The sequence below is a fragment of the Falco peregrinus genome, chromosome 6 (assembly GCF_023634155.1).
Source record: "Falco peregrinus isolate bFalPer1 chromosome 6, bFalPer1.pri, whole genome shotgun sequence".
In the NCBI taxonomy this organism is placed as follows: Eukaryota; Metazoa; Chordata; class Aves; order Falconiformes; family Falconidae; genus Falco; species Falco peregrinus.
In genome coordinates this window covers 13385844-13398856 of record NC_073726.1, presented here as the reverse complement: position 1 = coordinate 13398856, position 13013 = coordinate 13385844, and the positions used below count along the sequence as shown (strand labels likewise).

Here is a 13013-nt window from a genome sequence, read left to right as displayed (position 1 = left end):
GAAGGCTGGCAACCTACCATGAAAGGAAGTTGGATGATAGAAAAACAATATATGCCAAAGGAAAAATGTTCTATGAATTTCTGAAATACTATCAACAAAGTAGGGTAGGTGGTTTAGTAAAGAATGTTAAAGAAAAGGAAGGGCAGTTAATCTCTTACAAAACATCTTAAGACAGCAGAGCTAAATAAAGTAATGACACGTTATTTTTCATGTAGAGCATTTCCTACAGAAGGATCTTTCTGACCTTGAATTCTGTTTATTGGAATAGCATCTTAAAGACAAAAAAGATACTTCAGAGTAGAAACACTGTGGTCATCTTAAGTTCAAGGACCACAAAGTGACTAAGAAGCAAACAAATCTGTTAGCTAGTCATTGAATCCCACGCATCTAAAAACTAATATTGTACCTAAAATGTAGTTTAGCATGTAACTTTCTTGTAACTAATGTATTGGTCTATGAGGCTACCAGTAACATTAGTGTCACTGAGTTGGGTGACCCTTTCACTTTCCTAGAGATGCCAATAAGCTTCTGAATTGCCTTAGTCTGAATTTTTAGTAATAATCTGTAATTTTGATAGGGTCTGAAATAATAACCAGTTAATGATAATAACTGATTTAATGTTGGTAGTATCGAAGATGTGTCAATATAGATTCATTAGTCGCTGTTAATCTTAAAGACTTGATCTCTCCCCTTGCTGAATGCACTGGAATCTACACCTAACATTAGTAGGACTTGAACTCAATATAGCATTAACTTCTTCCCTTCTTTAAATGCAAACAAAGGAAGAATCAAGAGACAGACGCAGTACATTCTAAATGTAGCTCTAATTTACTAACCTTCTAATCCACTAACCTCATAACTAAATAAGAAAATGTCTAGTCTACAGGAAAGAAATCGGGTGAAACTACTATCACCCCATACTGTTTTCCAGATGTTTGAAACTCTCTTTAAGCAGTTTGGCAAGGATATTGAATTTGTGGAAGGAAACTGGAAGGAAATAGTTGTTCTGAAACAGAAATTCTAGAAGAGCTGAAAGGCTTCCTTAAGTTATAGTTCAGCATAGTGGAAAGTCTTGTTACCTCAATGTTCCTTCCATTCATGTTTTTCATAACCTTATGTGAAGTGTGACTTCGGCTGATCCAGCAAATTGTTCGGGTCCCAGAAACAAAGTATTGACTATATACGCTTAATTAGTAATAAAGGAGGGAAGGAACCTTGGAGGCTTCATGTATTTTCAGAAGTTAAGTCCTATTGTTACAAGGTCCTTACTAATAAATCTCCTTGGTCCACATCCAGAATTGAGGTTAAATATTTTGGGAAACTGTTCTCATCTTGACTGATTATGGGGGCTGAATCTTTAGGGAAAGATTTTGTGCACATGTAGTTGCACAGCATATTTCATTCTCTCTTTTCCTTTGACTATCAGTTGTATGTTGGGTTTTTTTCTTAACCAGTGGGGTGACATCTGGCTTCTGTTTTCTTTTTTTTAAAGGAATGGCCGTTGGAGGTCAGAATGGAAGTTTACAATCACCCCTTCAACCACTCAAGTGGCTGGCATCTTGAAAATTCAGGTATGCTTATCTCAAACTGTGTCCTGATCAGTAAAGTCTCCAGTTATTATGAAGGGAGACTCAGGCCAGTGTATTAAATATTCTAAGAGAATTTGGGGACCCAATAAGCAAAACAGAGATGCCCACTCAGTTACGTGTGACTTAATTGCATATTTACCTAATTTTTACAAATGCAAAATATGTGTTTAATGTAATGATTCAGAGGACTTCCTAAGGTGTAGTCACCTCATATACCTCTTTGGTTTCCTGTTTTTTGAATTCACAGTGACACCAGCCTTTCCTGAGGTTAGGCCCTTTCTGAAGTAGAACTTTTTTTTTCTTTTTAACTGATAATAGCAGGGGTTTGCATGTTACTTCTGAACAATAGGGTGGGAACCTTTGGTTTCAGTCGTTTCACCTGAAATTTTTGAATCCAGCTCTCATTCATTCAGAATTTGCCCTCTCTGTTGGCTTTAGGGCATTTAGAAAGGAGATACTGTCCAAGCAGGAATGCAGAAATCTTGAGACCAAAGGAAGGCTGACTGTCATGTGGTAGGCAGAGGGACTTGACTTTCTGTTGGTTCCCTGGAATGTGTTCACATACTTTGCAGGAGTTTATTAAAACAATTCTGGGATCGGGGCCTAGAATCTTAGTGCAGTCTGGCTTTCAGCATAGTACTTTATTATCTTTTTACTGGATATAGTCAGGTTCCCTTTTCCTGCTCTTTTTGTGCCCCCATGAGTTTTGCACTTCCTTACTACTCGGTGATGACTTCAGAAGGAAGATGCAACAGAATGTTTTTCTAGCCGTAGCCTGAGGCTGTGATGTTATTTCAGGATGTGGTGCAGCTGTCTTCAGATCTGTCCAAGCAGGGGAACCTGAATCTGATTTCTCATTCCCAGTCTGGGGCAAACTTTGTAATAACTGGAATGATAGTCAAATCATGGAAAGCATTATGTTGTCAGATCAAGATTGTCATGGTAAAACCACCCTAAGTACCTTGTAGGCTTCTCAAGACTTTGGGAGAATCAAAGTAAACTGTCACCTAAATCCATCTTGCAGCAAAACAGGGTGTTTCTCCACAGCATGCACTTTTGGTTAAATGTCTTAACAGATTTTCCAGAACAAGCAGGCAGGTGTCTACCTAATTCTCGTAAAGGTTAGCCCAGTAGCCTAGAAAATAGCCTGAACAGGGAATTTAGTCAGGTTTTAATCAGCATCTCGATTTGGGCACCAGCTGATTTTTGTCTTTTATTACTATTACATGTAAATAATCAAGTGTTCTGGGGAGTGATGAAGTGTTTTACTTTTTTTGCTTGTATAGGAACTGCTTGTTTCACCAAGAAATTTTGAACTCTGTTTCAAATATTTAGAAATTATGTACGATTTCTTCAATGTGTGTGGGAGTGTTCCCTCTTACCGTCTCCAAGCAAACAAAAGTGGTTTAATTTTTTTAAGGAGCAAAATAATCTTCTAGAATATGAATTTGCTGCAATATCAGTGAAATTTCAGAGTACTGAAATTTCAGTGGTGTTTGCAGAATCCTTGACAGCTATATGGCCATTGCCCTGTTTCTGGTAAGACCTTTTGTGATTAAGTTGGGGGAAATTCCAGCATCACCTGCTATCTTCAGGTGTGTTCAGTATTTTTAAGGTCACTTGTGCAATTTCTTCCTTTTTTTTAATTCTATTAATAAATTCTAATATAGAGGAGATTCTGAACTGTCATAGTCTCTTCCACTGTTTAATTTTCTTTTAATTATATGTAAGGGGTAAATTGCAAGAGCAGAGCCTTTTACTAAAGCTAAGTCCCTGTGGTGCTTGACATGCTCCAACTACGCATGGAAAACAACTGATAAGTGTACTGGTTACTAATTTTTTTATCTCTTAGATAATTTGTTATTCTCATCCCTCCTTAGTTAACCTTTCCAAGAGGTTCTGTTCATAAACATCATCCTTCTTGTAGTCTTCTGAACCCAGACCTAGCATTCTAGAAGGATGTCAGCAGTGAGGTATAGTACAGAACAGTTACTTCTCATATTTTGTATAAGATATAACACATCCCAGAGTTAGATCTGCCTCTTCATCCCTGTTAAGTTTTTAGGCCTGAGTGTTTGCCAAGAGTGTGACTCAGTGAGACAGGTAAGATGTTTGTGCTGATGTTGGTCTCAGAGCACAGGGGAGGTTTGAGCCCTCTGCAGCAGAATGTGACAGAGAAGGAGGGAGATCTATACTTTTTGGGGTTCTGCTGTTTCATGGGAAGTCTCAGAATTTTGCACTGAGTAAGCACTTCTCATCTTTTAAGAACTGGATTGAAAAAGATTGGTCAAATTTTCACCCAGTAATGTCTGATTTGAAAAGGAGCTTATATTATGCTTAGGATTATACCCTTTGTTGAAAAACAAGCATTTGACAATAAGCAAAGTAATAATGTAAGATGAATCTTGGGAAATAATGTTTTTCTCATGTTGGAAACCTTTCTTTTGCTTAGGTATTATAGCTGTCTTACTCTGTCGTATTTTCTCTATTGTTGTTTATAAAATTGAGGGTTTCTTGCACACATGATCATAATGTATATGAAATTATAGTATTGTTCATTAATCTCCAAATTAAAATTTTATCTTGCCTAAGAGGGTGAGACACAAGTGTTTCAATTCCTTATAACATCAGCTACGTTGACTATGTTGACTTTATCAAAATTATTTAAAAATCTCTGAGGATACCTGTTTAAATGTCAGTGAGCTGTATAACTCTATCAGTTATTGTGAATTTTTACATGTAACAATGTACATGCTTCCATTTTCCAACAGTTGCGTTAGAAACTGAATGTTTTCAGATGCTTCCTAACTGAATTTAGAAATACTGAGTTAGCTTGGGTAGAGTTTTACTGGTCTCCTCCTTCTGCAAAATAGGCAAGGAAGCTGTTCTGTAGATCTAACATTTCAAGAGTAAACAGATTTCATTCTGCTTGGCTATCTAACCTTGGCAAACTTTGTCCCCACAAGCTCCTTTGTCTAGATAAATACCAGCTTTTGTTATGAGCCATATCTAATAGAGGAAAATACCAAAGCCAGGCAGATCTAGAAAGGGAAGCTTAATGTCACACTGTCCCTAGAAAACAGTTTGGGTAAAGCAGAAAAACAACTTCACAGTATACTGAAGCCTCACCAAAACTATTCTCATTTTAAATGTATTTTCACCACTTAGAATAGCCCATTCATTTCGTAAGTTTCTGCTAAGGTCACATAAATAGTATGTTGTCATCTTCATTATGTTAATCAAAACCTAAACTGCTTTGCATGAAATAGTACTAGAGGCACATCAACACAAACATGTTTCCAGAGTAGCTTCTTTGCTATTCCCCCATAAAAATATTTAAATTCTACAACATTTTGGTATTCCCACTTGTTTTTGTTGTTCTATTTTATGTGTGGCTTTATGTTTGTTTTCTATAGGTTTGTTGTTATGACAAATACTACAGTACTTTGATTTTGCTGTATGTTGTTGGTCTGTAGCATTTAATATGAGGTTCTTTGTTTTTCTGTAGGTTCACTATTATGAAGATGGTAATGTTCAGCTGGTGAGCCATAAAGACATACAAGATTCTCTAACAGTGTCTGTAAGTGATCTTAAAGACTTTAGTGTATATATTGAAGTGACTTTTTCATTTAAAAAGAGAAGCAAGATTAAAAAAACTCGGAAGTTTGTAGGCTGCTTTTCTGTTCTGCATGAATGGGAATTAATGTTCTAATTTATAAATATTTTGTATGTGATATTTACTACTTTCGTTTAACATGTAGTTCCTGTTTAAAAAAAATAAAATTAATGTATGCTTGTATGTGTCTTATATAAGCTAACTTTGATGGTAAAGCTTCAATTAGTTTGCTGTCAGTCTTTCTGCACTTCTGCTGTATTTAAACTTTGGTCTGCAGAGTGACCTATAGAATTAATTTTTGAATATGAAGGAGGTTTGAGTTATAATAACCCACCTAAGTAGCACAGTCTTTAGGAGCTTACCCCCTTTGCTCACTGGAAGAAAAACAGTATGCTAAAAATAGTATACAAATGCTACAAGTTGAGAAGCAGTAGTGGGTGTTCTCTGTTCATTTCCTCCCTGTCTGTAACAGGTGCTGTCAGCCTCTTGCTTTTCTGTACAAAAAGCCTTTCAGAGGTGCTTCAGCTTGAGAAGCATAACGCACTTTATATTTATAAAGCATCATATTTTTTAACTTCTTTCCAAATGGATCATTATAGTAATCAGGAGCAGGCAGTGGAAGTAACAATTGTTTGGAAGTAGTACAAGATGTATCCTTTTAAGAGTTGGTAACATTACAACAGGAACAGCTACTTCTTTTGAAATAGTGCTCCTCTTGCCTACTGGAGATTGTATTTATAAACAGTAAGATTTTCTGTTGGAGCGTTCTTTAATAAAACTTGAGCCAGTGAGGTTTAGCTGGCAAAGGGAAAGTGTAAAAGTGAACAGTAGAAGTATTTTAATGCTAATGACTAGTAGTGACCAAATTGGCTCAAAAGCTCAATTCATCAGTAAAGAACATTGTTCATTAATATAAAGCAAGGCTTGTTGGCTTTTCAGTTGCAATAGCACCATAAAGAATGGGGGAGTGTGGTGCCAACTGATAACGCTTCTGGTGTTGTAGATATAAAATTACTTTTGACCACCTAAGCAAAGGGATTGGTTTAGTCTTTCATTCAACTAAGAGTTGCTTCAGGGAAGATTATGTGGAAGAAGTTCTCCTTTCAATAGCTTTTGCTTCATTTTGTATTGGGAAGAAACTTAATCCTGTTCTACAATTTAGTAAAGCTGCAGAAGACCTATGAGTAGAAAAACATCTCTTACCTTACTTTCCTACCACCTACTAGAAGCAAAGCAAGTATGCTGCTGGTTACCAATTTTTAGCCTTGACTTTGAGCTTCATAGAGGGCAGAGACTGCACAAGTTCTTACTTCACACAGAAGGATTGGTAGGTAGATTAAAAGGAGCCCCCATGACTCTTCTTTTTTGTTTTGCAGAGAAGCAATTTTATACTCAAGGCGCACAACTAAAATAAATGACTGAAGAGTTCTCTTGTTGCTAGACCTATGAATAATTTTGTTGTAGGTTACTTTCTTCACTTCTGTCTGAGTCAAATAAGACCTCATACCCCTGAATTATTCCTTTCACTAGCAGAGCCTTTGAAATCATTGCCTCAGTTCAATGAAACGTCAGCATCCTTTCATGTGTTCTACTTGGTCTCTACCTCCTCCTTCATCTCTTCCTGCAGTGTCCAGGCGCGCTGCTGCAGCTGCTAGGTGCAGTTTTGCTGAAACTTTGAAGTAGTTGTAGTTGAAGCTGCCATATCTTTCTCCCAGGCTTTGCCTTTGTAGGAGCAAGGGGTCACATGGGGGAAGAACGCTCCCAACTTTAACAGCTTCTGCAAGAGCACCCTTAGGAATGTCTCTGACAACAAATTGGAAGTTTCAAAATTCATGAACCCTGCTTCCTATTGAGACTTCTTTCAAGCACTTGAGCTAATTTGTCTCCAGATAGACTGATGGGTCATTTTTTATTTTTACAACAAACACACACCCGCATGCTTAAAGGTGAGGAGTGAAGCCAAGAAACTGTTTCAGTCATGATGAAATTTGGACATTGCAGTGTGTTGCACCCTCATTTTGCAAGATGTACTTAGGGATTTTTTTAGAAGACCAGGTATACAAAGTCTAGTGTTTGCCTTGGCTTAGTGTCCAGATTCAGAATGTTTAGAGGTGAACAAATTTGTTTTGTTTTTTTTTTTCAGTTGTATTCTGAATACGTCTGGGTTAGCTTGTGTTCTTTAAGTTTTGCGAACTTGTACTGGAAACTTAACATTGATAAATGCTAATAGCCATACTTCACATGTTTTTAGAGACTTGTGTGTGTGCAATGTCATATTTCCAAATGCTGTTCTGTTCCAATCATCTTTTTGTCATGCCGTAAAATTTTTAATCAAAATATTTTCATTAATGCCATGGTAATCTTTATGCTTGTTGCAGTTTGACTGTTTTTATTTTTTTAGTATAATAATAATAATGTGGTATATGCCTTTCAGATGAATGTTTTGTTCAGTTTTGGTTTAGCCTCTAAATGGTCATGTGTTCTCATGGAGTCTACCTGACACCATTCCCAACTATAGGAAAAAACATAATCCAGCTGGTCTTAGAATCATGCTGTACATCAGACCTAATTCAAACACTTTTTTCCTAGAATGAAGCCCAGACAGCAAAGGAATTTATAAAAATTGTAGAGGCTGCAGAAAATGAGTATCAGGTATGTTGGAAACAAACACTATATCCTTACTCACATTTATAACATTACCGTATACTTAACTAAAGCTAGTATTGTATAATTAGCAAGCTTTTGGTATTAAGATAACGCAGTACCATACAAATAGATTACATGCTGCTATTAACTTTCCATACCTTCTGGTGACTGCACCTGCTTAGCATTACATTAGAAGTAAGTTTTTTGAGAGCAGAAAAGCCCCTAGCATGATCAAGTATCAACAGTTCTGATGTCTTTCCTTAAGTGGAATTTTTGTACAGATTCTATTCAGAGGCTACTCTGTTAGACAGCTTTGCAAAATACGACTAAAGGCATTATCCATTCCAGTTAGTCATTTTAAAGTTAGGAAAGTATAACTGTTCCAGATATCCTCTGTAGAAGTGGATTTGTGTTCATTTAGGTCTTGAACAGAAGGTAAATTTCAGGTGCCATGTTCTGTCAGTTTTAAAAAAATGTTCTTTAACAAAAATTTCCTAAGTATGTATAATATGCATTATATTCAAGTTCATACGATATTGTGGACTGACTCTACCATCCCCACAGAAAAAACTTTGTCTGAAATCTGATCAGCACTTTATTCGTGCTGCTGGTTAACCACACTGTGGTTTGCTGAAACACCTAGGCTATGGCCAGGTTTATTGGATCTGTCTCACCAATTTTCTTCACATAGTTTCAGTCTAGATATAGCAGGTTTCCTTCATAAAATATTACTTTAATTTAGCGTATTTTCAGTAAGCCTGTTTAGGAGGTAACTGACTATTCATTCAACTTTTTATATAACATCCTAGTTCTGTTTTTCACGTGTCTTTGTTTTGTATGACTTTGTGTTTAACAGACTGCTATCAGTGAGAATTACCAGACTATGTCGGACACTACTTTCAAGGCCTTACGTCGACAATTACCGGTTACCCGCACCAAGATTGACTGGAACAAGATCCTTAGCTATAAGATTGGAAAAGAGATGCAGAATGCTTAAAGTGAACGTTGCATGACTGGATCATTTTAGTGTCCTTGTATACAAATAAAAATTATTACAAAAAGTATTTGGAACTGTCAAATCACCCAGTCAGCATGGGCTTTTGCCATTGAAAATCACTGTAAGTAGTTTGGTTAGAGCACAAAGCTTAGCTAATTGGCTTTTTTCCTTTTTCTTTCTTTTCAGAGGGTTGCAGCTTCAGTATAGCTGAATATCTTCCTTTAGAGTTTCTGTTGTACCTTTATTTTTTTATAATGAAGAGACCCTGCCTTTAGTTTTCAATTACATAATAAGAACAGTTTGAAAATATTTTTGCATATCATAACCCTTTCTCTTGCTTTCATGTGAAATGGACAACTTCCAAAATTTGTTGGATTCCTTGTGAAGACCAGTAATGTGCATTTCTAGGTCAAGGTCAACATAGTTAGCCTTAGGTGCTGTTTTTGAAATCATCTATCCTTTCATTGTATGTAAAATTGGGAAAAGCATTTTCTATGTCATTTAAACCTTTCAGAATACTTACTTAGCTAGCTCCGTGGTAACTAATCTTTTTTTTTTTTTTTTTTTAAAGAAAAGGCCAAGGTCTAACGCTCCTTTAAGATTTTGAAATTAAATAAAAGTACTTATTTGAGAAATGCATTTAATGCTTTGTTCCTGACAATTACTCAAATGAGCTCAAACTCCATCTGCCCTTGAGGTTTTTATGATAAAGCCACAAATGTATTATAACAAGGCATATTGTAATATATATAATCCTGTACTCATTACTATGTCAGTTTATTTTTTTTCTTGGGTTGAAATGTACTAAAATTCAATGTGACATTAAAATGCAAATTTTCTATTTATTTGAGTATCAGATTACTTCCTGATAGAGCCTATTTTTGGTGCTTCTGTATATTTTTTTAAATACTGCTTAAAACATCCACAAACTTGTGGTTTATTGGCTATTCTCGGCGTATTTGGAGATTGTTGCAATGTCATCATCCATTGTTCCATCTGCATTGAAGAAACATCTACATATGGAAGTCTACTTAAAACAGGTATCTTCTAGCTTCATACTGGGCTGCAGAGGATGGAAGAAATTACAAGGCCAGAAATAATACATTTGTCTGAAGAATGCTTTCCCTGTCTGATATATCTCATATTGAAAATGGACATCAGGTATCTAAAAAATACAGACTTCATTACAGATGCTGTGTAACGCTTCTGTGAAGTGCATAATTTCATTTTTAATTGGATGAAAACCTGTTTTAAAATGTGTTACGTAATTATACGCTCATGATGGAAAACTAAACAGCTGCTTTTTTTCAGAAGGCAAGTATTTATGCACACTCCTAAACCAGTAAAGCTTACACAAAGGTTTTATATCTTTGTTTACAGCATGATTCAATTAAGTACCTTAAACTGTTAAGTTACAGCATAGCAAGAGAAAGAGTTTAAACTTGTACCAAGTATGAAAATATATGAAGTAGTTTACTGTTTGAATTGTAATAGCAATACCCCTACATTCTTTTTTTCAGTGCTCTCTTATAAAGGGGTATAGAACTAACTGAAGTCCTTGAAATTGTTGCTACTTTACAGTACTAAACTGTATAGCAGAAGAGTGGGATTTGTTCTACTGCAGTCTTCCGGGAGAGTTGCCCTGTTAATTGCCTTCGTAGATCAGCTATTGAACCACGTTGTTATTTACAAGAAGGCTGATATGAGCTGTATGTGAGCTCATAACAGATGCTGAGCCACTGTCAAGTAAGTCTGTCAATCTTAACTAAGATCTAAATACAAACCTTGTTTGAAGAATTTCTTCAACAAGAAGAAATGTTCTCAGAACAGTCTAAATGTTCTTTAGAACAAGCTAAAAATAAAAGGCAGTGAATGGACAGTTAGGAAAACTGTTAATGGGCCACAACACTGCAAATAACTTTTCTAACTGTTAGAATATTGCATATGACCAGAATCAGCACTGGCTAGAAGTCAGCGTGCTATTTTTCTTACCTGAAATAAAAAGCTAGTTTTGAATATATTCGTAATAAAGAGGTATTTTACTGTGAAGTACTGTATTACTGTGTTTCCCTGTTTATTCAGTCCTGTGATAGTCTTAATTCCTTATCTTCAAAGAATAGCATCCTACAGCTTCAATTGCTCCAGAAGGGTGAAATAAGTAGATTGGTGTTAGTTACATGTTTTCCTGTTGTGTTAATTTTTAGTTTGAGGTAATTTTACACCTTGAACATCAAATTTATTAAGTTATAGCTTCAATAAACCAAGGTATAAGTAAATCAACTGTTCTGTTACAGCACACCATTTTGGAAAAATACCATGTTTAGGGGTAATGACTCTGCAGATGAAGCAAACCTGAGTATCAGCTGAGGCACGTGGCACATTTGGAGTTCTTGATTTCTCTCAGTTTTGAATGTCAATTGCACTTTTTTGTTTCTACCCCTACCCCTTGTAAATTGGAGAGCTTTAGAGCTTGCTTGGTAGGCTTTAGGGTATTTTGTGTAAGTGAAGCACTTTCTCTTTAAGAAATTTTGCTGTGGCAGTTGTCTTAATGTGAATTACTGTTTGTTATATTCTATTTTAAAACGTAAAGACAAGCTTTGTATTGTGCAATGTTGATGTACTAGACAGTATGGCTTGTAATATGGACTTGTAAAATGCTTGCATTTATGAAGTGTATTACATCTTATGCATCTTAGTGTCCCTTTATATGAAAGAATTTTTAACTTCTGCAAGTAAGCAATTGTTCTTTTTGAACATCTGCAACAGGAGTGGCAATTCTGCTTTTGGGTTCTCCTGAGCAGCCCCTTTTTGTATGTCTGAAAATTCAATACTGCAGGTAGAATGAAACTTCAATATCATTGTAATTTTGATTACGTTACTGCTGCTGCTTGTGATTCTACATGCTGATAATAATAGTTCTGTGGGCTGGTTCCTTTTGGGAACACTGCAACACAGTTCATTAGTAAATGGTGATTCAGCCCTGGGTTAAAAGTATTGTGTGAGACTGAACATCCTAATAGATGTGTTCGCTTTAGGGGATGGCTCCAGCTGCGTCTAAGGCAGTGATGTAGTTTGTGCAGTTTGGGATTAAATCCCCCTCTCATCCCCACTTGCCAGTACTGGTTTGGCTGACAAAGCAGTTTTGGTGCTTTTAAGCTTATTTCCCTTTGCAGAGCTCTCTCTGAACTAGGAACCAGTTGCCCTCCAGATGCCCTCCAGCTTCTAATGGTGACATGAGTCCATAGCAGCGGGTTTCTTTCAGGCAGTTTGAAACCATCTATGTGTTGAGGATGTCTGGAGGATCATACCAGCTTCAAATTTCGAATTTCCAGACTGTATATACTGTAGGTATAGACATTGAACAGTTTGATTCTATGCATCCACTCTTACCATTCTGAATCACTTGCTGACATGGACATAGTTTCTGCTGCATTTGTTTAGTGGAAAGACTGAACCTGTTCTTCTGATGCAACTGTAAACTAGGTTTAGATTAAACTAAGTTTGTTCATAACCTTGAAGTGTCAATTTTTGTGTGCCAATGTCAACGCTGAACTTTCCTTTTTTGAAAAAGGGGAAAAATTTCATCAGGGTTAAGCAAAAAATGTGGTGGTTTTTTGATAGTTTTTTTCACAGCTAAAGGAAAGGAACTGTGAATATGTACTTTATTCCTTCTGTGAAAATGAATGCTTAATACTTGGAAGGTTTTCTTTTTAGCAGTGTTTTCCTCTGCTGCTGTGATTGGCTTACCCCTAACAGGTATTGCTCAGCATGGTATTATCTATGTGCTTATGAGAGGATAACTCATTGCCTTAAAGGATATATTCTGTAAACACATTTAGACTTTTCTGTGCATCTTTTCCTTGCAAATCAAAGTTGTGCAGGAGCAAACCTGTTTGGTTTATTCCTCTAAGAGGAGCATGTAGGGACTTCTGCCTGACCAGCTGTAGTCTGAAATAACTTCAGATCTGAAACAACTTCCAGCTTACAGGATTGTAAATGTGCCTGCTAAAGTCTTTTACTGGTTGGTTTGCGGGGACACCACCACAAGCTAATAGTGACTTGCAGTAAATATTAATTTCAGTTCTGTATTTGAACGTGCTTAATATTTTTCAATGTCAAGTGTATACTGAGTACAGCTACTGTAGGCATTAGTGGAAGAATTCAG

At 36.2% G+C, this 13013-nt stretch overlaps 1 protein-coding gene across 1 annotated transcript in view; it reads left to right on the top strand.

Annotated features, from left to right (window-relative positions):
• CAPZA2 (capping actin protein of muscle Z-line subunit alpha 2) overlaps positions 1-9693 on the top strand; it is a 30654-nt gene extending 20961 nt beyond the window's left edge. The window contains exons 7-10 of the mRNA XM_013303295.3: positions 1493-1571; positions 5098-5169; positions 7795-7857; positions 8708-9693. Of these exons, the coding sequence (XP_013158749.1) occupies positions 1493-1571; positions 5098-5169; positions 7795-7857; positions 8708-8848 (355 nt within the window). The 3' untranslated portion in view covers positions 8849-9693. The remainder of the gene's footprint in view (positions 1-1492; positions 1572-5097; positions 5170-7794; positions 7858-8707) is intronic.
• The last annotated feature ends 3320 nt before the right edge of the window (positions 9694-13013 follow it).